Raw genomic sequence first — 25,737 nt, forward strand, 5'->3', positions numbered from 1 at the left:
GGTTCAGTGGTGTCGTGAGTATTTAGAGTATAAAAATGGAGAGTTTGGAAGATGTAGAAGTTGATGAATCGAATACCTTGCTTTACAAGGTTATGATTAATCGTAAGATAGTAGAAAAAGTGCAGATGAACATGAGCGCACATGAGAAGAGTAATGGTGCTCAGAGCCATAATGAAGAGGTAGAGTTACTTAAAAGGTATAATAAAGAGCTGGAGACAAAGTATAATGATACATTTGCAGCACTAGATCAGGTGCGTAAGAATGCACTAGAAGCTTCAGAATCTAATTTGTCCAGAGAATTTAGAATTGCCTTCTTGGAAAAGGCTCTGCATGGCTGTGAGAAGAATTTGCTTGAATCGGAGGACAGGTTGAAACAGGCTAAAAAGATGGTTGATGATGTAAAATTGGCGTCTAAGAAGGAAGTTTCTATTTTGGAAGTCCAAATGAAAAGGTTGTTTGAGATTGTGAAGGAACGAGACTCAACAATTGCATCACTCACCACCAACTTATCAAAGTCTAATGCGGAATTAGATGAGATGAAATCCAAAAGGGATGAACTTATCCTTCAATTAAAGCGCATGTGTGATAATTTGAACAATATTATAAAGGAGAGGAACCAAAAGGAAAAGATGATTGCTAAACTAGAGGCAGATTTGAATAAGCGTGATTTGGAGCGCCAGGAGCTTTATCTTAATGAGATGAATAGAAACAGAAGAATGTATATCGACATTAAGGTGAAGGAGAATTTGATGAGTCAGATTATAAGCGATAAGAACAAGTATATTTCTGAGTTGAGCAGTGAAATTGATATCTTAAAGGGTAAGCTTGATGGGATTAACAAGGCATTTTATGAGCTTTCACTACCAAAATATGATGCAATGAGGAGACAAAATAGAACAAGTTGTGTTTCTCAAAACAAGGTCACCTTTAGCACTAGTCAACGTGTATAGCATATAGTCAATAAGTTGGGAGGTTAGAGTCCTGTACGCAGGTCCATTCGTTATTATATCGTTCCGGGTTTTTTGGTTTGAATCCCTTTGGACGATAATCTGGGCCTTGCCATAAATACCTACCGCCTACTCCTCTACGTTTTGTTGGAAATCCACCAGACGGACGTCCTGATGTATATATTTTATTCAAAAGTCGTCTTCCGTCAATCACCTGTAGATTGGCACAGGCTTCCATTAAATGTCTAGACTGTGGATCATAAACAGAGAATATTGCCTCGATAATTTCCTTTATCCTTGAATCTTGGAATTCTTGTATAGTTTGTGCATTTAATTTTAATAATTTGACGTGGACTTTATAGGCACCTACAGCTATTTGCAGGGCTCTTGGATCTTTGTTAAAGAAAAGTTTAATTGCCAGCGACTCTAGGAGGTTTAATTTTATAAAGTATAGTTTTTCTAGATATGTTACATGCGTCGGGGGTTGATAAGAAAGTTTCAAGGCATCTATTTGGGGTTGAAAGTTGATTGGTTTGTATTTTTTCGCATCAAAATCTCTAATCAAGTTATCTAATTTTACCTTTTCAATTAGAGAATCGACAACTTCTAGAGTTTTTCTTAGTTGCTTTGATGTCATTGGTTGCTCATGCATACGAAGTGTAGCTGTTGCAAGTAGCTTTGATAACGTTGTATCAACTTCAAGTTCTTGTACATGATTCTCCCTAATGTACTGTACATATGAGCGCAATTCACTAACATCCCCGTCAATTAATAGCTTCAACTTGTCAACAATTTCCAAAGTGGGTGGATTTGCCATAACAAGTAGTTTATTGCACAAACCAAGGTATTCTGACGCCTCGGAGTCCGCTGTTACCTCGGCGACTTTTGTTCCATTTAAGATACCAATCGTTACTGGCACACTGGTTAGTTGAAACTTTTCAATGAATTCAGAGGGTATGTGACTTATATCCCCCTTGTAGCATTCGATTTTTGTGCGATTAGCCTCTGATGTAAAATCCGGGCTTTCGAGTATTTGCGATAACTTCCTTTCCACGTTGGTAGCCAGCGTAGTGTTGTTTGCAGGTCCAGATGAAATGTGCAATATGACCGGGTTTTTTGAGGAGAAAACTGACATGTCTGATAGGCGGGACCAAACACGCCAAAATCTGGTTAGAGCTAACATCTTGCGCGTATCAGTCCTTCATAAAGATAAGAGTTTGTGTGTAATTGCGATTTAAAGCGCCATTCTAGAGATCCGTCTCGGATTGTCGATGGAGACACACTCAAATGGGTATCCAGAGCCTTTTGCCGGTGCTATACCAAACACATTTACCATAAAAGTGAAAAGTTTTTCACTGGTCTAGTATTTAGCCTGAGATTTGGGCTTAGCTATGGGGAACGGCTGGGTGAGCTTCACTGTGAATTAAAAATGCCTAGGCACACAAATTTTAAAGGCGAACTCACGTGTGAAGTTTTATCGTAGGTATTTGAAGATCATCGTCGATATTTGGGGGTTGGAGGATCAAAATAATAATGGAGTATGATGTCGTTTGAGTTTTTAAGCTCTTACTGGACGTATCTCCTAGCCTTCATATCTCTGTCGAGTAGTCTAGTGGTTGCGCTATTCACATTGTCTCAACACTTGCTACATTACACATCTCACAGATTACAGAGATATGTTGTTCGCATACTCATCTTCTTTCCTATACATGGTGGTAAGCTTGTAGTACGCACATTTCCGATTCTTCAGTCATAACGTTCATGATGCTCTGTGCCCCTGGGATATCAGACGTTCTGGAAATGCTCCGTAACATATGGGAAGGGCTCTTGATTCACTCGTTTTTGTGTCTCATGATGGAGTACTGCGGAGGAGAAAATGCCTGCGGAGAGAGAATAGCCAATGATCCAGCGGTCATTCGTCATTTGTGGCCACTGCACCATATCAAGTTCTTCTCGTTAAACGAAGATATACCCCTCAACGTTGGATTTGTAAAGAAGTGCAGAATGGGAACCATGCAATACGCAATGGTCCGTTTCGCCCTGGCGGTGCTTGTTGTCTTGCTGCATCTGTTTGGGTATGCGTTCAACAGGATGTGGTCCTTTGTCTTCTCGTTTGTGTTGAACCTTAGTGTCTACTCTGCTCTCTACTTTTTGGGGCTCTTCTACTTGGCAATTAGAACTCACCCAGGTCTTGCCAAAGCGAATTCTGTATCAAAGTTTTTCTCTCTAAAGCTCTGCTTTGCCTTCTCCTTCTATCAGGACTTTCTCATTGACATTTTATTTAATCTTCCACAGGACGTTTCCCTGAGGTTAAAGGCGTTTTTGATTCTGATGGAGGCATCCATCATTGTCTATAGCCAGAGGAAGGCGTATTGTATTTCAGAGTTTTATACTGGCGCTCTTCCCACTACAGAGACTCCAGAGGTTTCCAAAGGGGTCTTGGATATCGCAAAAGATGATTTTAAAACACTATGTACGCATGACGGACAAATGACTATGCTCGAAAGCGCAAAGCGGGCTTTAGACATTTCTGACTTGTTCCAGGATACATACTACAATATCAGTGACAAGTACCGACAGCATACGCTGTTTACGGAATCTACAGAGGCATCATCGACTGCCAGAGAATTGGAAGACATTGCTACTGAGGTGGATAGCAAGATGGAAGATTTTGCGGATTTTGCCCAGGTGAATTCCATGTTGGATACCAAGGGTAAGGAACTGTCCAAGTTGCAGTTTATTTAAATGTTTACCTTGTACGGTATATTGCAAATTTAGTCTCTTAGGTGTATATTTGATATGCCTAGTTCTGCGAGTACCTTTTTATATTCCTTGATGTTTTTGGCAAGCACCTCTTCCAGTGGCCCTAGTAGGTTTATCACACTCTCTCTTTCCAGCTCGCATACTATGCATTGACCCTGTAGTTTGTTGTTACGTGTGTTTATTACCAACCTTTGCTTTTACTGTGGATGCCCTGGGAGTTTGCTTGATGAGTGCAATTTCTCCAAAGTAATCGTCTTTAGAGTATGATTTGACTAGCTTTCCTTGACAATATGCTTCAGCTTTACCTTCTAGGATCATGAATAGACTTGTACCGGCGTCTCCTTCTTGGATGATGACTTCATCATTGAACGTCTTTTCAATCAGCGCATCTGCAAGTCTGCAACGATCGTATGGATCAACCTTTGCCAGCAAGGAGACGTTTGAAAGTAACTTATCGTATCTCTCGCGCTTCTTTACCACAGCGTCTCTGACAATATGATTGAATGTACCCCTGTCTAGGGTCCATAGACGCATGTCAGTCTTTGCTACTACTGTAGCAGCCCTTGGAGTATTGTACATTAATGCTAACTCGCCAAAATACTGGCCATCATCCATAGTGCAAAGGAATTTGACTTCTTCAGAGTGTAGGGATTTTTTGGTGAAATCTGCAGATCCAGATTCAATGATGAATAGTTTATCTCCATCATCACCCTGCTTGATTATTACATCGCCAGCGCTAGCATTTTGAAAATCGAACGCCTTTACCAAAACATCCAAGTCAGCATGGGATAGGGACTGTATATTTGTGAATTATGTTTATGGATTGAATATATATGATTTGTGGCATGTGGGACGAGTATTATGGGACGTTCTTTTAAAACCAGTATACCAACAAGAAAGTGGTCTAGAGAGGGAGTGTCTCTACCACCTACCGCAGGTAGGGAGAGTATATACTGCATTATATCCATAGAGGGAGTAGTCATGGGAATCAGTATTGAGATGGAGTAGGATCTGAAGAAGGATTAGGAGATTATGATCCAGATTTACTCATCTCCTTGATCTTTTTATCAAACTCTGTCTTTACTATACTCTTCCATTCAGTACCATTCTTTTCAAAGTACTTCCATCTCCTTGAATAGTCCTCTAAAGTTGTCATCTCGAGTACCTCCTTATCACCTTTCTTATGAATAAGACAAGAAAGGCAGTGGTCGTGATGATTACTAGATCTGTCTGTCCATATAACTTTATCACCATCCTTTACTTTCGTGGCAAGATGACCAGCCTTTGGATAAAAGTGTCTAGTTGTAACGCCTATTAATTCTTCCTCAAATATACTGCATTCGTCAGTGCTATTGGCTAATGAAAGGTCAAGTTCAAAGTCTGATATCCATTCTGCAGTAACTTTCAAACTGCCCATCTTCCCTCCGTAGTTAGTACAAGATATCCACTTCCCATCCTTTAGTTCAAGATAATGCTCCTTATAAGCGTCAGGTGTCTTTACTACAACAAGAACTAGCTCTGCTTTACCATCCTTATTAAGGTATACTTTAGCATGATCTAATATCTCACCAGCTGAAGGAGTATAAGCATCCTCCTCAGCACCGTTTACGAGCTTGAATATAGAAACACCTTTGTTAGGGACAATGAGTCTTATTGCATTTCCAGCAAAGGTGTAGTCAAAGGACTTGCATAGTAGTCTACTTGGATGAGAGATATCTAGAGAAATATCCTTTCCGTATTCGCCCATCATTTCCTTTAGTTTCTTATCATACTCCTCTTCTAGAATATCATTCTATGTTCCATCTGCTTTCTCGAAGTACTTAGCGTTATTACCTTTATCAATTTCCAACTAGATAACATTGGTAGTATTCCTGGCATAAGATTCTACAAGAAGACACTTCTCATCTCCAGAAGATTTCCATAACTCCTTATCGCCATCTACAACAGAGGATATATGAAAAGCACCCTTTGGAGAAAACTCCTTGAAGGATGCTCCAGATTCCGTTTCTGTATGCACATCGAACTTTGTCTCATCAGGATTTGTAAGATCTAGAGTAATGGGAGCTTTCTTCTTGAGCTCATTCAAGAACTTCTCATAGTCTTCTTTCTTTACCGCTTTCCACTTATCACCTACTTTCTTGTAATATTTAAGGCTAAAGTCATTTTCATTTTTAACAACAAGAGCAAGAAGGGAAGAATTCCCTCTAGTATAAATATTTCCTCCGGTACACTTTTCATTGGATCCTTCAGCTGGTTTCCAAATCTCATTCCTTCCTTCAACCAAAGATGCGATATGGAAGCCACCATATGCAGTAAATGTATACTGTATAATTCCATCATATTCCCTTATATCTGAACCAACAGTCCTTTCATCTGCACCCTTAGAGAGATCAAAAGTGATTGGTTCCAAAGGTTTGGATAGAGAAGATTCTGAAGTTCCTTTCTCAGCGTTATCAAGGGAATTTTGTGCTTCTAAATCATTTCCACACTTTACTAATCTTACCAGACATATTGTCCATAGTATTGCTATAATTTTCATCTCCCTACTCTACCACCTCTCAACTGGTGTGAACAGAATGGTTAGCATGGATGAATAGTATAATCCCTAGGAAATAAAAGTTCACAAGTGAGTCTACGTATACTCGATATGGTACATTCTTACTATCTAGAGTATCTCCATAGACTTCTAAATCTGTCTAACCCAAGGGTCTCCTTTAAAGTTCTTATATAAGTTATAACCCTTATATCCCAAGAAGCCAGTTAATCCGGTTCCTGCAGTTCCAGCAAAGAAGTATCCAATAGAAGCAATAACAGGAACTTCAAGACCAGTAACAGCTTGAGGAGTAGAGAGAGTTTCTTTAGCAGAAGTAGCTTGATCAGCAGAAGTAGTAGTAGAAGCAGCAGTACCAGGTTGAGGAGGTGCTTGAAGTCCAGAAGGACCAGTAAGTCCTTGAGAAGTTTCAGTACCAGGGCCTTGTCCTTCAGCACTAACTCCAGGTTCTTCAGTTTCTTCACACTCTTCAGATTCCAGTTCTCCAGTTTCATCTTCTTGCTGTTCTAGATCTTTAGCTTCTTCACCTTTACCAGTAGCACTACCAGGTTTACCAGGAGCAGGAGGTCCAGTATCATGCTCTTGATTACCACCAGTAGCACCAGCTTCACTACCTTTTTCACTAACAATCTCAGTATCAGAAACATTAGTATCAGTACCAGGTAGGGATGGTGGAGGTTCCTGTGGAGGAGATAGAAGAGCAGAAACTTCACCAGTAGGATGTAGAGTGGCTATTCCATGAGCACCATCTTTACCTTGAATATTGTATGTCCCTGGATTATATAGATGAGTATCACCAAAGGAGTATCTTGCACTAACGCCTCCACCATTAACAACACCAGCAGGAGCTCCAGCACCAGGTTGAGATGAGGGAGAATGTGAAAATGTTACCTTTACTGTGGTAGGACATCGTGGATAGCTTCCAAATCTAGCCTCTGTCAGCGCATTTTTAAGTTGGGACCAGTTATCACAGTTATTAATGGTTTCTGGTGTTGTGCCTTGGAGTCCAACCAAGACCTCTGTCCACTCTTCATTTCCATTACCGATATTACCACCACCACCATTCTTTTTAAACCATTCAATCTTAGAGTTTTCATATTTGATAGAGATCAGCCTTGGATTCTTGTCTTTGTAGAATGCGTATACGGTTGTTACGTCAGAGACAGGAAAACCTAGTCCAGAAGGTGTTACTCTATTCCTAGTATTACCACCAGTAGGATCATACTTGATAGCTGCTACCCTCCGTCCACCAGTATTAACGGTGTGTTTGTAGCAGTCGGCACTACGATGATTAGATGTTTGACAAGAAACTTTTACTTTCTCAACAGAGACCCTACCGCTAGTACCCTGAGGGCAATGAGTGCTGCAACAGTAGGTGTTTGCAGTTCCACCACGATTAGTAAGATTGTTAGAAAGTTTCTCAGAATTCTCAAAAGTTATATTTATGGTGACAGCATCGTTGAGTTGGCAATTGAGGCCATCCAGTTTCTGTTCCAGTTCCTTACCGGTGAGTTGTTTATGCGTAGAAGTTTCATACCCACTGAGTTGTTGCCAGCTTAAGTTACTACCACCTGATTTAGCAGATTTATAGGTATATTGTCCCTTTTTTAACACCTCTGCAAGAAGAGGGTTGATCATCCCGGCATCCTTTGACCAGTACCAGACTGTAAGGTGTTGAATTTCATCACCAGAATTAACCCCAAGATCGGTTCTATGATCATTTCCATTATATTGTACTTCATTAACATGGAAATCTTGTCCACTGGATGGGCTATGTGTGAACTTTAAGAAGCCAGAGCCTTGAGGGTCCTCAGACCTTTCCAGCCTAACTTGTTGCCCAGATCCTACAGAAGGGTATAGATAAGGCCCTTCTCCATTAGGTTTCGCCCTTATGTCTATTGTAACACCAGTTAAAGGAGTCATTCTACATTACATTCTAACAGGATCACGCTGTTGAATTCTTTGGATGCTCACTCATCATCCATTATGCACCGTCATTTTAGATAACCATTCATCCTCCCTCACAACTAGCTCACCGTCAGAGAGACTATCCACAGAACAAGATGAACAACTATCAATACAGTCTTCAGTAGTACAGTATGGATGTTACGGTCTCCCTCTATCCTCACCCATTCATCTAGTGATGAACTCTCATTGCTCTAGTTCCCCTGGACACACTCATCCTCCCTGCGGTCGGATAGTCGTCCTGCTACCTCTAGCTACGTACACATTTCCCATAACAAGCAGACATCTGAATCTCCTGCCCGTACTCCCTAAGCTGTACCCGTAAAACTTACCGAAAACAAAAAACACTTGACAATAATGGACCTAATCTTCGCCTCCTCTTCTGCGGTCTTTTCGTGTACCTGCGGAGCGTTTATGGTCTCTGAGAAACCTACAGGTGCTACAAAATTGCCCTTGAGATTGTGTTCTCCGAATACTTCGGCTGATACGGAGAAACGCTGTCTGCTTCGTGCGATTTTGATTGCCTGGGAGCGCATAACTTTCTCGAGTGTACTCACCTGGTCGAATTCGTGGCTTTCTACGTCTGCCATCTCTAAAGTGTGGAATGAGATGTAGATTTGAGACTTTTACATAAAGTGTGTAGTGGTGGATTAAGTTATGTGGCAGTTTTGGTTGAGAGTATAAACTCTCTTAGTGCTTTAATTTTTGCTTTGATATTCGATTCGATCCTTAAAATCTTGTTGAAATCTTTAAAGGAGTGCAACGCTGGGATCTTGCAGTCGTCCATCGTGGGCTCGTGGTCGATCTTGACCTTGTACTCGGAGCTTATCTTGTTCTTGGCCTTGTAGACCTCGATCTTGCCAAGTTTCTGACGAAGACGGTATATCCTGTCCCTTATGATCTTCCTGATCTTGTGAGGTTCCAGTTTGTGTAGTTCTTCGTCCTGAATGAGCGTCGTCTTTTGCTGGGTGTACGTCGGTTTCGGGTATACTGGCGTTGTCTTTGGCTGAAGAGACACTGGCTTTGGGTGTGCCGGTTTGGGTACAGATGGCTTCAGAGCCTGTTGTTTTGCGCCCACTTCTGTCTTTTGTCCGGAGACGGTTGGCCGCTGTGGCACCCTTGTAGGTTTCATCCTGACGTACTCGAACCTTTGAATGCATTCATTTGGACCTAGTCGTCTCCTGATCTGCGGGAGTCCACAAAGTTGGAGGAGTAGAAACTCGTTGGTACTCAAATTCAAAACTTCCTTTGCTGGGTTGCCCATTCTAGATAGACAAATTCTTGCCAACAAGTAGTCCATATTACGGAGTCTATAAAAGTGCCCCTTTAGACCTTCCATGAGTTCTATTCTGTCAGGGTGGGTAATTTCTCGGTCCTCCTCCATCTTAGCATACGCCGGGTCATTTGTCTTATCACGCTCGATGGCATAGGCATTCAGAGATCCATCAAGTAACGTACTCTTCACGTAGGAGTATATTTGCGCTCTAATTTTAGCAGGACTGTCTTCCAAGCTAATTTCTCTAAATACATCGTAGAAGATGGCTGGGTCGTATCCGTGCGGTAGCTGTGGTTTTTTTCTACGAAGAGCAGAGCCGTACGAGTTCCGGTAGGCATGCATATAATAGTGTCTGTCAAGCCATTTAGCCATGTCCAATCTCCCAGATGGTCCCTGATTGCGCAATGAACGGTCCAAAATATATGTAATGTCGGTACGTTTCTTTGGTCGTGCCTTGCTATTGACATCTCCCATTGGCATGTTGAGTTGAATCATCTCTTTATTCGTCGATAGTGCAGGAAAGTGGCAAAATCCTCTGACAAATATCTCATCCCAGTTATCAATATGCTCTTGGGTCATTTGGATAATGTACCTGTTATGTCTTGGCAGTAGCAATATTGAACCATTCAAAGGCTCAATCATTATCGCTGCGGGAAATAATGCAGAATTCATATTAAGAACCTTTTTAATCACATTCTTGGAATCACCTGTCGTATCTACAACGTACAAAAGGGCCTCACTAGTTCCGCAAACAAGAGATACATATAGCCATCTTTCACTTTGATCAGCTCCAAAACATGCGTCAATATACTCCTCCCGTCTACCCACACCAGCAACTAGCGGTAGTCTTAGGATTTCTTCCAGGACTATCTTGCTTTGTGGAGGTGCTATCTGAGATGTATACATGTCAATGGACATCTCCTCTTCTGTAGATGAAACATCATCCTCCGAAGACATAGTCTCTTCAAAGCGTAGAGTACCATCATCTAGTACTATACGGAAACATATGACAGATTCCGAACCAATAAGCAATATAAATTTTCCATGTGTAACCTTGAGACTTTGATAACCAGATTTGGGTTCCTTAACAGTTGCACTTGCCTGTTCTTTACCATTTTCATCTAAAATTAACAATCCGAAATTTGGAATATATACAGCAAATAGGAGTTTTTCCCCCAAAGATTTAACAAATTTTATCTCTTGTGGCTTATCATCAAACGGTTGATTACCCGTTAGCAAATATTGTGTACTTTCACATAGGTATGGTTCTAGTGCCCAGTTTAGGTGGCTATTGTAAACCAGAGTTTCATGAACATCTAAAATTTTCTTTTTAAAATAGTTGACCATTATACAGGAGTCAAGCCCATTAAGATTGGAAATATAGTCCAGTGGAATTAAAGGCTTGATACTTTTGACATATACAGACCCAGAGGGCCAACATGAGTGTATTTGGATAATGAATGGCTGAGAAAATGAGAATAGGCATGTGCATATCAATTTCCAAACATATGGGACACATTCCTGGGTAATCTCTGAATTGAGGCTTGTAAGTTTTTCCTTGCAATTAACACACTCACAACTTTCAGTGGATAGTGATGAAGCTATATCCAAATCAATCTTTTCCAAATAGCTTACGTCCTCTACCCTGCCCTCTGTCGGTGAGTCGAAATCAATTTCACATGTCATTAATCGGAAGCAGGATAAAGGATATTTAGACAAAATACTGGGCTTAAAGTGACAAACCAGTTCTACAAAGTTTCCCTCCAGCGAGTACACTTTGGCTCCATCATCTAATGATGTTATGATCAAGAATTCATCATCCAGAGAAAACTCTATGCTCTCCACGGAGAATGTACAGTGTGTAGTGTTAGAACTTGTACTGTTTGTGGAGAGCTTGTATCCATATATGAACTCATCTACCGGGTTAAAGTAAAAGGTGTCGTACAGTATGATGCTACAGGGCACAATTTCTGGGAATTTTGTCTTCTGCTCCGCACCACCCTTTATAATATGTTCCAGGCAGCTTGTGTTGCATGCGATTTTATCAACTAGAGAGCCTAATGAGTCGCTATTTAGGTCATCTCGTATGTACTTTTCGATAGACAATTCCTCTGCGTCTACTTCCGAGGCGATACGTTGCTGTTTCAGGACAGATTTGAAGTAGTTTGACGCTTTCTCTAGTTTGTCTCCAAGCAAGAGTGAGTTTATGCTTCCTTCTATTGCACTGGGTGACTTTGGGGCAGTGACTACTGCCAGCAGTTTTCCGTCGTTGCTTGAGGCACAAGTCACGATATTCCTGCCTCTAGGATCCTGTATTTGTCGGTGTAGCCTCGTACATGGTATCCTAGATGCAAAACTGTTTACATAAAAATCCATCCTTTCCTTTACGGGTTATTCCGGCGTCATTTTCGTGTCCTGGTCTAGATGTTGCCTTCCTGGGCCAATGTTATAAATTTGTTTATCCCGTATAAAATCAACCGTCGTGCAGAATGTTGGAGGGATTTTAATGCTCTAAATTTGGCTTTCTGGTTGCTCCACCTTGGACAAGGGATTTGGTGCCCCCATTGGTAGGCGACCGTTTTGGAGCTTTCAGGCTACACATTTCATCAATTCTCATCTTGTCTACTATATGGCAGATTATAGAGGGAATTGTAGCTCTTTTACATAGCAAACGTGATAATCTGGCCATGTTACACACCCATTTCTGTACGAGCCAATAATGAACGCCATGTTCCATAGTATACTCGCAAAAAACCAGGGAACACACTTGTCAAAGTTCCTTTTGGCCTACTATGACGCTGCATCCACGTACTATAGTTTCTGCGCCAAGGCCTGCGTCCTCCTGAGGGATACGGTAAGTTGTCTACAGATCTGCGTTGCAGCTACAAGCACCTGAATCAATAATTATCCAGGTAATCGGCCAGAATGTGCACGTGACTGTGAACGACGTTGAAAGGGTACCGAAAAAAAAATTGGTTTACGAGATTGAGGACATGTTAAAGATGCATGGTTTCATCTACCCAAAGGGTGAGACTTACGATGATGATGGATTTTCGTTCGACTTTGTAAACACGTTGGAGCAAACCAAGGACAAGAACGCTATGAGTGATGGTGACACAACGTAAGTGCAAAAGCTCATTTACCATTAATCCAGACTAAACACCGAAGACTCTGATGTGGAATTCCCACCGGAACTTGACGAATTCGTCGCACTCATAGAAACTTGTGCGTTGGATACGCATGTACAAGTATAGCCCATTTAAGCAATTAGGGGTGCATCTGATAAATCTACGCTTTGGCAAATGACACAATTTGTATTATTATGAGTGTCAGAAAGTGCACATCCGCACTTTGATATTAAATACTTGGCAATTTCGTCAGTTCTTCTCATGCTAAATGGAGTAAAGGTTGGCATTTCAACTGCATCACCATCCTTGCGTCCAGTTGTACGTGAGGATAGACTACTCTTTCTGCTTCCCAACGAGCTCTTTGATCCAATACTCTCGTGTGAGATGGAGGATGTGTGACTAATATGATCATCAGATTTGATTGATAATGACTTTGTCTTGAGTGGTACAACCACTGGTGCCAAACTTTCCTCTTGCTTGAGTCGTTCCTCCTCCTCTCGTTTAGCCTGTTCCAGAGCAAGTTGTTCCTCTATTTGTCGTCTCCTTTCTTCCTCTTCTTGTTCCCTCAATAACCTTTCCGCTTCTTCGCGTTCACGCTTAATTCTGCGCTCCTCTACCTCAGCCATGGCCTGTTCTTCGAGCTTTTTGAGCCTCTCGGCCTCATCCTGCTCCATTTGTTTCTTGGCCGACTGTTTAGAACACCTGGCGCCCATTTTAAAACCTAAAAATGTGTATGTTAAGCCATAAATAAACAGACGGGAATGGCAAATGCATTGTCATTTTCACGCAACATGTGTGAAACAAGCGCGGGAAAAGCCAAAGTGGCGGAATCTCGCATGAATGAGCAAACTAACCTTAAATCTGAATTAAAAAATTATTAAAAATAATTAAAGAGGATCATATGAAAAATATAGATTTTTGAGTTGAAATCCGTCAAAGAGGCAATGCGTCCAGCGAGATGATGTTGGTGCGCACATGTGCGCATTATCTATGCATTAAATCAACGCAATCACAGCTGAATCAGACGGTACGCAGATCTAATGGCCTTTTAATGATCCTGATTTGTCGAATTATGGCCAAAACGCCAACAAATTTTTCCGGGACGAAAGAATGACACAAGATTCCGTAAACTCCAAAATAAGGACCTTTTAGAGCTATAAGTGGACGTATATAGAGGCGTAAATAACCTTGTCTCGATACCAGGGCTATTGGAGAGTGAAACCGGCGAAATCGCCCTTTGCGCTTCGAACCTCATCAGGTTGTAGTGTTGTCGTGTTCTATGCCTCAATTTATCCAATGAAAATAGACTCATCAGTGATCTTCCCGTGGAATCCATAAATTAATTTCCAGTGTGTAAATGCCCGTCTCCAAAGTCGTCCATTTGTCCATAATCCACTCCCTCTACCCTGTGTCTTGAGGCTCTAGACTGAATTCTAGACAAAAATGGAAAATAGAGACATGATAATGTCCTCATTCCCGAGTTTGTTGGAGTGTCTGCAAAAATTTGGCTCTTTTACATCTTCTCCGTACTCTGGCGTACACACCAGGCTATTCACAGACCTGATTCCACTAAATCTAGATCTCTGAGACGCCCCACCCCTTTACATTCTCTAAAGATTAAACACGAAGTCGATAACTTGGATCTTTAGCTTCTTTTGTAAGCTTTCTCGCTACGCTTCACCTCCGCCTGCCACACATTGAGGCATCAACGTGAAAAGAAGGCGGTTGCAATAGTAAAATTTTGTACTTTAAGCAAAACAGGGCTGGTCGCTCCATAGCGCTTTGGACGAGGACTGGCACGGAGAGTTGGTGGTGTCGGTCAATCACCAGGGCGTCCGCATTACCGTGAATTAGGAATTCTCATAGAGGACAATTTGGATTTTTACTGAATTTTGCGGTGAAAGCCAATAGTAAAGGAGGAATTGGCACTTTGGAATCTACTCTGGGACTTGGGTATATACTAGTGGAATCTCGGGTATACTCTGTGGAATCTTGGAAAACAAGGGTCTGAATAGGCTATCAGCGCATTGGCATCTACATTGAAGGGGAAGTTAGGGAGTTTGACATACACACTTGTAAAAGTGTGCTAGGGGGCAAATTTTTGAAATTGGAAAAACTGGCTGGTCTTCTTCTACAATTGCATTAGGGACGTTTTAGGATTGAATCCGGGTTTGATTCGTGCGTAGAAACGAGGAATAGGCAATGCATGTGCGGAATATTAGCGCAGATAAATGTGCTCATTATCCCCACTTGCCTGATGTGTTTATTCTGTTTGGCTCTGGGCATTAATAATAGGAATTGTCCAAAGTGGCTCTCTAAAGCATAAGACTTGGGACATGTTCTAGTGCAAAGACACATTGTTAAGCATTGATATTTTCTGTTATTGCATTTGATTGCCATCGCTTTAGTCGAGGGACTATCAAAAGGTGATCTGGCTATATCTGGAAGGGCATTGCTTCTTCTGAACATCATCCTTTAGTATAGAGATAGTCTGTGTGACCTCCTACTAGAGGCGAGTCTGTATTGTACATTTGTCAAAGAACTCTGTACCCTCCCTTACCCTGGGAGATACTTGTATATATAAGCAAAGGCTTATTTTTGTTGTACACATTCATTGTCAAAGGACTTGTGTGAGCAAAGGCTCTGTGTTTTTCATTTGTACTATACGTTTGTCCAAGGTGACAACTTCATAAAAAAGCTTACGATTATGCTTTCATCTCGCTGTCCAAAGGGACACTCTGTACTGTTTCACGACGCTTGTGTTATTCAAACATTTGTACTATATACACTGTCCAAGGGACTATTCTGTGTTGTATACTGCATGAAAAATCTAAACATACATTGCATTCTACGGAAATCTGTTAAACGGCACTGATCTTGTAAATACTCTGTTCACTACTAGTCCGCCAAAATGTCAAACGTACAATACGCCGACGTCCAAACTCCCGTTACCTACTGTAATCCAATGCCCTTCCCCTTCAATCAAGCTGGTGGTAGTGCCAATGTCGCTTACGATTGTCCTGCTGATTACGAAGATGGCTCATCTGTTCATTTGGGTTATGTTTCTGATAAATCTTCGCAAAATTCTCAGCCTGGATATTATAAGAATCCAGTAGAATCCCTGGGATACACCCCCCAGGGCTTGGACCAGACCCTTGTTTCTCAATACAATTTGCCACTTGGAACCCAGTCCGTAGACAGTGTCGATCGTTTTTCATATGGCGCCTCGATTCCGCAGTATACTTGTGGATCTACGGTCAGTACCCAGGTTCCAATGACATGTTTGCCAATTGAGTCGCTGATGTATGACCCTCCAGAGCAATACTATTATGGATATAATAGTCTTGGTTCGACGAAATTCATCGACTCTGCAAGCACAAGTATGGATCTCGGAGGTCACTTTGATGTGACTGTACATCCAGATCCCAACAAGGGCTTGGATGACAAAGTTGTTGAGGATCGTAGGAGTCTTACAAATATGAGTACTTGTGATTCCACACCAGTATTTTACCCGACTCCACGTGAAATACCAACAGAACTAGAATCACTTTATCCTCACAATTTTCTCACCGAGAACTACACTTATGTCCCATATGAAATGGGTCAGAGTTTTGAAATGAACAAGACTTTTGAAGTCGGTCCAACCTTTGAGATGAGCAAGATGTATGATGTGAATCAAAACTTTATGTCTATCAACAATGCTGGATATAATGCCTTTTCCATCCCACAGCCTTTTGACATTGTCCGTAACATGGACGATGCTTCATCCGACGACGCAATCATGGAAATTGCAAATGAAATTGCCAGGAATATGCAGTTTCTGCCGGACAAGGATGGGAATGGGAAATACTCGTTGGACAAAAACCATCCTATTCACTGCGTATGGAGAGATTTGAATAGAGGTCACTGCAGTTGGAGGTGTAGATGGTGGGAAAATGGTAAACGATTGAGTAAGAATTTCAATGTTAAGAGATTCGGTGATCACGAGGCAATGAGAATGGCCATCACAATGAAGATTCGTAACTCTACTCCTGTTGAAAGACTACAATTACTCAAGGAACAGCGTGAGGCTGTTAGAAACCATTTGGAGCTGCTGAGGCAGCAAAACAGACCACTTTTTTCAGAGAATTCCGCGGACCTGAACTCTAGCACCACTTCTACGGAGTCCGCATTAGACTTTGGTACAAGGAAAACCAAGACTCTCTCAAACACGAAAAAGTTACAAAGGGACAACTGGAATCGTCTATCTTGGACTTATGTGAAACCTCCAGAAAGGAAGCCTGGTGAGGCCACCATAATTTGCAGACTATGTGCAAAGACAACGAGATGCTCCAGGAGTAGGAATTTGCAACAAGCACACATTATGCATTTAATACGTATGCATAAAAACCCATGGAAGCAATATATCCATGTAGATGGCCTGACTAAAATGTGCAAGGCTGCTATCGAAGCTCTTTACCAACAACAAAATTTCAACTCACAATCTAAATGGAGGCTTAGGCCCGGTCTAAAGCGGCCTGAGCCAGCCTTTTGCTAAACTGGCAATGTTTTCGTATTCCTACTAGGTATCGTGCATATTTTGAGAGTTACTTGTGCTTTTGACGTTTTGCGGCTAATCTTTCGTGCTCATGCTCCTTGTCTTCTTCTACTGCCTCCGCCAATTTATTCCTTAATTTTTCAATATAATCCCTCTTTTCAGTGTCGATATTCTCCATTTCCTGATCCACAACCTCATCTTCGTCATCAGAAAAGAATGTATGATGTTTTTCAGCTTCTTTGTGAGTAATTACACCCCTAATTTTTGCATCTCCACGCTTGTTTAGACGCAAGAACTTTCTGGACGTCGTAAGCGCTCCCTTTAGATCCCTATCCCCCTTCTTTAAGGTACTTTGGAACTTTTCAATATCCTCATCTGCATTTCCACAGGCTTTCAGCACATCTTCTTCCTCCTCGTTTTCTTCGTCTTCCTCACTCTCACCATTACTATGCCCAGACTTCTCTTCTTCCTCTTCTTCTCCGGAATCCAATAGAGCTTCAGCCTGAGCACGCTTCTTGATCTTCTCCTTGAGTTTGTTGAGTTTGGACTTTTTTGGTCCAGATGGCTCCACAACTTGTACATTCGGTGGATTAGGTAGTCCCATGGAAAGAGCAAGCTGTTTTAGTTCCTCCACTATAATGTCTCCTGTAAGCTTTGCAACTTGTCTTGTATTTAGATAGCGGAGGTATGCGATAGTGGCTCTTTGTGCCATTTCCTTTATCCAGGATTCTTTTGCAAGAATGGCTTGCATTTTGCGCAAAACATACGTTTCCTTCCTGGATATCAAGGGAGCCATGAGCTTGGTCTGGTTGTGTAGCGTTATTCCGTTTTCTTTTACCTTTTCTACAAAATCAGTTTCGTGCTCAGAAACGAATATAATTGCGCGGCCAAAGTTCCTGACTCCTTCAATCGTCAACCTCCCTGTTCTTCCCACACGGTGTGTATATGTACTAACTGAATCCGGTAAATCCAGCTGTATTACCCAGTCTACCGATGGGAAATCAATTCCTCTGGCGGCAACATCAGTAGTAAATATACATCCAAATTGTTGTTTGGCAGCAAATCTAGTAAACTGTTCCATACGCTTATTCTGACTCTGTTTCCCGTGCAGTTCAGTCATTGGTATGGCCGGAATTAGCCTCTTGAATACTTCATAAACAAATCTTACGTGCTTACACGTGGACAAAAATACAATTATACGTTTGTTTTGGTTCTTGCTGAGAATATAAAAGAGCGCTGTCATCTTTAGACTTTGAGATATTGTGAGGTATTCTTGGCGTAGTTTTGCCTCTGCTACTAAATCTGCATCTGCTCCCAAGCATACTAAATCATAGTTTATTCCATCCAACAGGATATTACACAGATCCTTCAGAGAAGACTTTATAGTTGCGGAAAAGAACATGAACTGGATTCCAGTTGGCAACATGTCAACAATGTCTATAATAGTATTACGGAAACCACTGTCTATCAGCCTATCCGCTTCGTCCAAAACTATACAAATTGTGTAAAGGAATATGTAAACTTACTTAAAAGCTTGACGTTTGCGGTGTCTGGAAGTGCCTGAGAGCTCAAAAGGGCAAGAATACGTCCAGGAGTTCCAGTCAAAATGTGAAGTCTCGAAGCGTTCTTCTTGTCATATTTATCCCTAATCCCGCCTATACAACAACCGGCATTAAGTTTCAGAGGCGTAGCTAGATCCTTCATTTGGATGGCGCTCTGACTGGCCAATTCGCGAGTTGGCGCCAGACAAATACAGCCCAAAAGATTAGCATCTACCGGTAAATTACCGCTATATCCCTCTTCAAACAGTAACTTTACGGCCTGTATGGTTGTATAATGGAGAGTAGACGCAACTTACAGGCAGAAGGAAGCACAGGGTCTTTCCGGAGCCAGTAGGAGACTGAATGACCAAATTTTTTCCTTCTAGAGCGAGAGGTAGCACTTTACTCTGGACTTTTGTGAGAAAAGTGTACCCCTTTGCCTTTAAAACCTTTTTAGTCTTTTCATTGATATCTAAATCGTCAAATCTCTCGTTGGTCAGCTCAACTTCGGGAGAATCACTCCCTTTTTGCTCAGATTTGTCCATCTATAACTGCGTTTAACGTGAGGATTATGTTACAAAATTGCGATATTTATGGAATGAGTTATGAGGGGATTCCAACAGGGCGCGCTAGCGCGGCTCCCAGACGGACAAGTCGAGAGGAAAATAGACTCGCAAAGATCCACCTTATCCCTACAGGATTTTCTCCGGGAAAGTCCACTGGTACCGAGGCAGTAGGAATAAAAGGAGCACCGAGGAACTCGATTTGGTGATGGCCGTAGTTGTGTGTAATTCATGCACATTGGAAATTTATAATCACGTTTGCGATATCAAATGGACGGAAATAGTTTTGAACTGGCAAAAATGACTCGTGACTGAGGAAAGCATTTTATTCATTCTAGACAAGATACTGCAGTGTCAAGCGTATAATATCGCTGAATATGCATCCAATTGACTCGATAACCAAAAATCTCCCTATAGTGTCAAGTGAGTATACACCATACTCCTACACATTGTGATGGTAACTCGCCTACCAGTTTGGGTACTCCATTTCATAGACAAGTCTGTACACTAAAATAATATGTTCTAATCGCATAATATCACCCAAAACTTTCCGTAATGGACGATAACGCTGACAAAACAACCCCCAAGACTCTCAAGTCAGAAGGACCAGAAAATTCAACAAATAGCAACACAGATGGTTGGTTGTTCAAGAAATCTCACTAGATTTACTTTAGGGTCAGGGAAATATGAACCAAGTCCAGAGGATTTGGAAAAGGTGAAGGATTTAGAGGACCAAATATCGCAAATTATAAATGCAGGGATTCAGGTAGGGCTATAAATGTTATAGACATTAACACATTGTAGGATACGAGTATATTAAGGAATCCCGAGCAGTGTACAGCAGTATGGGAGTATGTGCAACAACACTCTGAAGGGCAGACGGACGAACTTGATGATTTTGGTGTGGATGCACGATTAAAGAGCATTGTTAGAGCATTTGGTGAGGGATCAACTTTAACCCTAACTGATCTAGTTCCTCGTTTAAATGAAGCCATTAGAAAACATTCTAATTGTGCTGTAATAGACAACCAACTGATGAAACTTGTCCCGATTTTCCTAATCAGAAAGAACCTTGGAGACCCTCACATGAACAGTTCTGGAATTACTCGCTCTGAATGTAAGCGTCCAGAGTGCCTTTGGGTTTGGGAATCTCCTACCCAGGATGTATTCTCTCTACAGCTCCTCGAGAGTGTAAGATCTGCCAGAGAGACAAGAAACATGATTTCCAGACGGTACAAAGCACTGTTAAAGCTAAAAAACTCAATACTTTCTGGAAATACTCAGGGCCAACAGGCAGCTACAGAAACTTTAAACACAATTGACCGTAAAATGCTCTTGGATAAGGAAAAGAAAGAGAGAGCAGAGGCCAAAAAGAAATCAGCCGAAGTGAAAAGGGAAGGTAAACCCGAGAAGCGAGAACGACGCGAAAAAGAGAATGTGGAGAAGGCGAAAAAGAGTGCAACAGCCAACATGCTATTGAGTTGGTTAAAGGTCCCTGGAGAATCGAAGGATGGTGTTCCATCTAGATCATCAGGTACCATTAGCGTGGATGGTACGGATCAGGAGAAGGAGGAATTGAAGAAGATTGTGGATTCACTCGACTGTGCTGAGAGTGAATTCTCAACTCTGTGCGAACATCATAGAAATGTGTGGATGCGTTACTTTACCTACATGGCTTCCCGCCGCAGATTTTATATCGAATACCCAAATGAAACAAAGAATATCGTAACGGATGTGCCAGCGAACATAGAGCAAACAAGTTATGGTTGTACCTCGCTCAAACAAGAACGTCATGCACGTACATTTCACATGTTTGATACCGAGTGGAAGAGACCACCAATGAGACTTGCAATTTGTAAACGTTCATCGGTTGTGACTTCAAAAACACCACTAGAAATTGAGTCTGCGCTGGACTATGGTTGTGATAGTGATGATGAATGGTTTGAAAAGTATGATGTGGATGTTATCGGTGATGAGGAAGAAGAGGAGGAAGAAAGTGAGGAAGAAGAAGCTGACGAATGGATCGTGCAAGATAATCCACAAGAACGTGAATTCGGTACAGGGGTATTTGATGGTGCTTCTGAATCTGTAAAGGTATATTGTATGTATAACAACTGGCACTGGATAGTTGATGGAAATCCGCTCCAATCGCAAGAAGTCTCTAGTAAGAAAGTAGCCTCGGAAAATGGTATGAATATTATGCCATCAGAATTTGGCTTTGGGTTTGAGGGATATACTAGAAATCCTGTTCTAGATCTTGGGACAATGAAGGGAAACAAGATAACATTGAGCAGGCAAGATGTAGAAGAGCTTCTCAAGTTTTGCCATGGCAAACATACTAGCAAAGAGCTACTTATTTCTGATTTTAAGGAGTTAAAACCGTTTGCGTCGCTGGCTGAGATAAAGGCAAAGTTTAAAAAATATATGCACAGGGTAAAAATTGATGATACTCCACATAGATGGCTTGTTACCCCTGAAGCCACAAAACTGTTTGGAATTCGCAAGCATCTGGATAAAATTCTTACAGAGCAGCTTGATAGGGATTACATGCAAGTTTTTTGAATGGTTCTTGTAGGGAAATTGTCGGTTGTTGATAGACGCAAGAATGTTTATACAATGCCACACATAATATGTATAGGATTAATGTACATGCATAGGTTTTATTTCATTTTCGTATGAAAGTCTTATTTACTGTCACCCTGGTCACTGTACCCAGGGCGTACTGGTGTTATGGACTCGGTGGAAGTTGGTGATTGGATAGACGAACTAATTTCTACTGAAGACTGTATTGATAGCTACTCATCTTGTTCTGTGGATACTCTCTCTGGCTGTGAGCTGATTGTGAGGGAGGATGAATATATGGATGAGTAGGGAGTAACTATATGGAGGATATACTATGGCATAATTTGGAACATAAAGTGGGAGACTAGTATAATAATGGAAGGTGAGTGTTGGAAGAGGGACTTACCTAAGGACTTGCTCTGAGAACTCTGGTAATAATGACGGACAGAGTAACCATTGAGCTCAAAAACAAGCCAACGGCTGATGGTACTGAGGAATACCCAGGAACTTCTACCAGTGGTAAGACTGTTAACATTACTGTCGAAAGAACCACTTACCCTACTGGATCGGACTTCTACAGATATGAGCATACTCTACGGACTGGAGGACAGCAATTCACACTAAAGGAAGTAAGGGATGATCAGAACAAGGAGATTAATGCTATAAATGACCTTAAAGGTCAAGAGGTAACCTCAGTTGCCGCTTATTACTGGAAGCATGAGAATGGTACTAATAGCACACCTACTACAGCTCTCATGGTTGAAGTGACCGCCACTGGCACTAAAACTAAGAATAAAACTACCTATTATGCCAATGTAAAGAATAATGGTAGTAATGAATGGATTAAACTTTATGGAGGTTCTAGACCTAATCTCATAAATGGTGATATTGAAAGGACACTGGATGACTTAGTCTGTTCGAACTATGGTGGAGTAACAATTGACCTTAGCAAGAGTACGTCCATGAGTGGTAGAGCTAGTAATGGAGAACCATATTGTTGCCGTTGCCACGGTGAGGACAAGGATAAGAGTAGCGATCAGCGGAAGATCACTGTTAAGCAACAGAATGTTTCTTGTAAACATAAAAAAGCCAATTATTACAAACACACAATTATTGGTAATCATGAACTTGCAAGGATAAGGTACTATCTTACTTTTCCTAATAATCCTACTAGTACTGATACTAATAAACCCAGTAATAGAAGACGTATAAAGTTAGGCGATAAAGCATTTCCTCTCACTGATGTAGAAGCCGTTTATGCATTTTACTGCGGAGGAAATCCGGTTCTTATCTATGTGAAAGGGGATGGAAATAATGGAACAAATAGTTGGTACAAGAAGCCTACTGATGGTAGCAATCATAATGGAGATGAAGAGTGGACATCAGTTCCAAATCTCAACATAAAACCAAGTGAGTTAACTAATCATACGGACTGCAAGAAATATAACAAACTTATTGAGGAACTAAGGACTGTTGAATGTGTAGGCTTGCAAAAATGTACTGAATCTGCTCAACAATCTTCTCAAGCTGCTACTGAACCTATGGGACCTGTTGGTAATAAAGGTGAAGAAGGTAAAGCTGATGGATCTGAAGCTAAAGCTCAAGATGGTGTTGGTCCTGGTGGCGGTAAAGGAGAATCTGGACCTCCTGGAGCTAGTGGTGGACAAAACTCTGATACTGGTGATGGTGAAAATGGTGAAGACACTCCTGATTCTCCTAAAGCTGCTGAATTTGGTACTGGGGCCGCTGAAGCTGGCATTTTTGCTACTATTGGATACTTTTTTGCTGGAACTACAGGATCCGGATTAACTGGCTTCTTGGGATATAAGGGTTATAAGTTATACCAAAACTTTAAAGGAGACCCTTGGGTTAGACAGATTTAGGAGTCTATGGATGGATACTCCTTGACCCTCCAGTAGGGAGGCTAGTGAATGGATACTGAGTAGTTGGTCTTAATTTGTTGGTTTGACCTCTGGCACAGCTCATCTCACAACATGAAGACTTTATAAAGAAGATCCACCACTCCCTATCTAGAATGTATAGTATAATTCAAAGCTACGTTACGTTAGAGTCCAGTTATGCCCTAGAAAGTTTAATGTTGTAACAAAATTTGCTAATCACAAACAGCATTGCCGTAGTTATGCCACTGAAAAAAATTGTCGAAATCCAAGTAAAGAAAATCTTCCTATACAACTTAAAATTCACATTCTTAACCGATATCCTCCGCAAAAATGGAAACCACTTGAATCCAATCCACTCTCCATCCTGTTCACCAATTTCATCATTCCATGGATCTTCAATTAGGCCGACTCCAAGAATAGATGAAACGGTACAATGGGTGGAACTGAGTGGTATACCTAAATGACTCAGAACCAACACAAGACAACCAGCAACAGAGTCAATGGTATATCCCCTGGATGGTGTAACTCTGGTCAAATTAAGTCCTACAGTCTTGACAACTTTGTATCCAAAAACGGCAAGTCCAAGGGCCATACAACATCCCCCAGATAACAAAATATACCAGGGTGTTGTTAAAGATTCATCCTTAACTCCGTGAAGGTAAAGGAACAAAACAGTGGCAAAGGGGGATACCGCGTTTGCAGTGTCGTTTGCACTATGCGATATTACAACCATAGTCGCACCCAAAATTTGCATTGCCGAAAATACAGTCTGGGTTTTGTGGCTACCAGATCTCTTGGTTTCCTCCGATACGTGACACTCTACATCTTTCTTTGCGATCTTTGACAATTCCAGCTTGCTCACAGATGATTGTTCAAGGGGCATTTTATCCTCAGAGACATCTACCTCCGAGAGACCAGGTTCGCTTCTGAAGGACTCTGGACCACCATGGAAGAGCTCAGACTTCAAAAGTAGATCAATTCCAGACTTTGAACATCTCCTTTTTGCTTCAATCTCAAAAACTTCCATTTTGTCTCCCTTTCCAACATTAATCTCCATGGACTTTGGTCCTTTGCGTCCAGAAAGTACTCCCTTGGGACATACAACCACTGGATCTGCACTTAGTGAAGACTCTAGATAAGACCATCCGGTAGCTAGCCTATGCCTCGTAATGAGAATAGTAACTATTGACGAAATTATGACCAGAACCGCGAGAATTAGCAAGATACATGCAAACTTGTTGGAGCCGTTGGTTTCAAACCATTCCTTATAAGCGCCTTCAAACTTTGCCATTGGGTTTTCAAACGCGATGAATATGGCAAGAGGCAATGAGGATATTGACAAGAGCACCCAGTGGAAGTATTTCATGAAAAAGAATGAGTAGCTCCTGCTAAGAATCACATCCTGAACAACAATGTATACCAATGCGCTAACAGCAATAGCCACAAGTGGCACGATAAACCACGAAAGGACAATGTAAAGCAGCTGAAGCCAGCGCACGCTGTCTACACGTCCAGACGCAACTCCAAACCCTGCAAGTGCTCCAATGATGCTATGCGTCGTTGATACAGGCATTCCAAAGTATGTTGAGACGGCCAACCATGCAGTGGCGCCAACTGAGGACGAGAACATCCCCAAGGCGAGCTCATAGGGAGCGTCTGCGAAGGCTGCAAAGTTTAAAACTCTTGAACGTATGGCATCTGTGACGGTTCCTCCTAGCACGAGAGCGCCTAAGATTTCGAATACAAAGGCGATAGAAATCGCTCCCCTTAGCTTCAAAGTTCCGCTCCCAACACTGGTGGAGAAGGCGTTGGCCACATCATTGGCCCCGATTGAGATAGCGAGTAGTCCACATGTGATTCCAGAGCATATTACGGACCATAGCAACTCGGGATGGGCCGGAGCCATCGTATCTACCGCTGATTTTCCTTAGTTTAAGATACGGATTCCCTTTTTCCTGGGTTTTTTGGTTCCAAAGAAGGTCAGCTGTGTTTAAAGTTCACTT

The 25,737-nt window shown here is 41.6% G+C and overlaps 12 protein-coding genes across 12 annotated transcripts, besides 2 other annotated features; 6 read left to right on the top strand and 6 right to left on the bottom strand.

The window, feature by feature from the left end:
• Positions 1 to 35: 35 nt before the first annotated feature.
• BEWA_022420 (hypothetical protein) lies at positions 36 to 950 on the top strand (the record flags this gene model as incomplete). Its single annotated transcript, XM_004829003.1, has 1 exon — positions 36 to 950. The coding sequence occupies one exon, from the start codon at positions 36 to 38 to the stop codon at positions 948 to 950; it is 915 nt and encodes a 304-aa protein (XP_004829060.1).
• A 7-nt stretch (positions 951 to 957) lies between these two features.
• On the bottom strand, positions 958 to 2,304 carry BEWA_022430 (hypothetical protein; the record flags this gene model as incomplete). Its single annotated transcript, XM_004829004.1, has 1 exon — positions 958 to 2,304. The coding sequence occupies exon 1, from the start codon at positions 2,128 to 2,130 to the stop codon at positions 958 to 960; it is 1,173 nt and encodes a 390-aa protein (XP_004829061.1). The 5' UTR covers positions 2,131 to 2,304.
• A 186-nt stretch (positions 2,305 to 2,490) lies between these two features.
• BEWA_022440 (hypothetical protein) lies at positions 2,491 to 3,692 on the top strand (the record flags this gene model as incomplete). The annotated part of the gene is made up of 2 exons (XM_004829005.1): positions 2,491 to 2,662; positions 2,698 to 3,692. 2 exons carry the CDS (start codon positions 2,491 to 2,493, stop codon positions 3,690 to 3,692), a joined length of 1,167 nt encoding a protein of 388 aa, XP_004829062.1.
• Positions 3,693 to 3,721: 29 nt separating this feature from the next.
• BEWA_022450 (cAMP-dependent protein kinase type I-beta regulatory subunit, putative) lies at positions 3,722 to 8,865 on the bottom strand (the record flags this gene model as incomplete). The annotated part of the gene is made up of 5 exons (XM_004829006.1): positions 8,784 to 8,865; positions 8,661 to 8,750; positions 8,559 to 8,627; positions 3,900 to 4,505; positions 3,722 to 3,865 (listed from the first exon to the last, which is right to left on the bottom strand). Exons 1-5 carry the CDS (start codon positions 8,814 to 8,816, stop codon positions 3,722 to 3,724), a joined length of 942 nt encoding a protein of 313 aa, XP_004829063.1. The 5' UTR covers positions 8,817 to 8,865.
• Positions 8,866 to 8,881: 16 nt separating this feature from the next.
• Positions 8,882 to 11,878, bottom strand: BEWA_022460 (hypothetical protein; the record flags this gene model as incomplete). Its single annotated transcript, XM_004829007.1, has 1 exon — positions 8,882 to 11,878. One exon carries the CDS (start codon positions 11,876 to 11,878, stop codon positions 8,882 to 8,884), a length of 2,997 nt encoding a protein of 998 aa, XP_004829064.1.
• Positions 11,879 to 12,221: 343 nt separating this feature from the next.
• BEWA_022470 (hypothetical protein) lies at positions 12,222 to 12,627 on the top strand (the record flags this gene model as incomplete). The annotated part of the gene is made up of 2 exons (XM_004829008.1): positions 12,222 to 12,356; positions 12,415 to 12,627. The coding sequence occupies 2 exons, from the start codon at positions 12,222 to 12,224 to the stop codon at positions 12,625 to 12,627; spliced, it is 348 nt and encodes a 115-aa protein (XP_004829065.1).
• Positions 12,628 to 12,761: 134 nt separating this feature from the next.
• BEWA_022480 (hypothetical protein) lies at positions 12,762 to 13,847 on the bottom strand (the record flags this gene model as incomplete). Its single annotated transcript, XM_004829009.1, has 2 exons — positions 13,485 to 13,847; positions 12,762 to 13,351 (listed from the first exon to the last, which is right to left on the bottom strand). The coding sequence occupies exon 2, from the start codon at positions 13,341 to 13,343 to the stop codon at positions 12,762 to 12,764; it is 582 nt and encodes a 193-aa protein (XP_004829066.1). The 5' UTR covers positions 13,344 to 13,351; positions 13,485 to 13,847.
• Positions 13,495 to 13,522: a sequence feature (AT_rich).
• Positions 13,848 to 15,480: 1,633 nt separating the features above from the next.
• On the top strand, positions 15,481 to 17,167 carry BEWA_022490 (hypothetical protein; the record flags this gene model as incomplete). The annotated part of the gene is made up of 1 exon (XM_004829010.1): positions 15,481 to 17,167. The coding sequence occupies exon 1, from the start codon at positions 15,542 to 15,544 to the stop codon at positions 17,165 to 17,167; it is 1,626 nt and encodes a 541-aa protein (XP_004829067.1). The 5' UTR covers positions 15,481 to 15,541.
• Positions 17,168 to 17,216: 49 nt separating this feature from the next.
• BEWA_022500 (DEAD box ATP-dependent RNA helicase family member protein) lies at positions 17,217 to 19,253 on the bottom strand (the record flags this gene model as incomplete). Its single annotated transcript, XM_004829011.1, has 3 exons — positions 17,217 to 18,658; positions 18,694 to 18,988; positions 19,026 to 19,253. The coding sequence occupies 3 exons, from the start codon at positions 19,251 to 19,253 to the stop codon at positions 17,217 to 17,219; spliced, it is 1,965 nt and encodes a 654-aa protein (XP_004829068.1).
• A 573-nt stretch (positions 19,254 to 19,826) lies between these two features.
• On the top strand, positions 19,827 to 21,913 carry BEWA_022510 (hypothetical protein; the record flags this gene model as incomplete). Its single annotated transcript, XM_004829012.1, has 3 exons — positions 19,827 to 19,908; positions 19,946 to 20,037; positions 20,076 to 21,913. The coding sequence occupies 3 exons, from the start codon at positions 19,827 to 19,829 to the stop codon at positions 21,831 to 21,833; spliced, it is 1,932 nt and encodes a 643-aa protein (XP_004829069.1). The 3' UTR covers positions 21,834 to 21,913.
• Positions 21,243 to 21,282: a sequence feature (GA-rich).
• A 357-nt stretch (positions 21,914 to 22,270) lies between the features above and the next one.
• BEWA_022520 (hypothetical protein) lies at positions 22,271 to 23,716 on the top strand (the record flags this gene model as incomplete). The annotated part of the gene is made up of 1 exon (XM_004829013.1): positions 22,271 to 23,716. One exon carries the CDS (start codon positions 22,271 to 22,273, stop codon positions 23,714 to 23,716), a length of 1,446 nt encoding a protein of 481 aa, XP_004829070.1.
• Positions 23,717 to 23,893: 177 nt separating this feature from the next.
• On the bottom strand, positions 23,894 to 25,710 carry BEWA_022530 (phosphate transporter, putative). The gene has a single exon (XM_004829014.1). It carries the CDS (start codon positions 25,638 to 25,640, stop codon positions 23,910 to 23,912), a length of 1,731 nt encoding a protein of 576 aa, XP_004829071.1. The 5' UTR covers positions 25,641 to 25,710; the 3' UTR covers positions 23,894 to 23,909.
• Positions 25,711 to 25,737: the final 27 nt, after the last annotated feature.

The sequence above is a fragment of the Theileria equi genome, chromosome 1 (genome assembly GCF_000342415.1).
Source record: "Theileria equi strain WA chromosome 1, complete sequence".
Classification (NCBI taxonomy): Eukaryota; Apicomplexa; class Aconoidasida; order Piroplasmida; family Theileriidae; genus Theileria; species Theileria equi.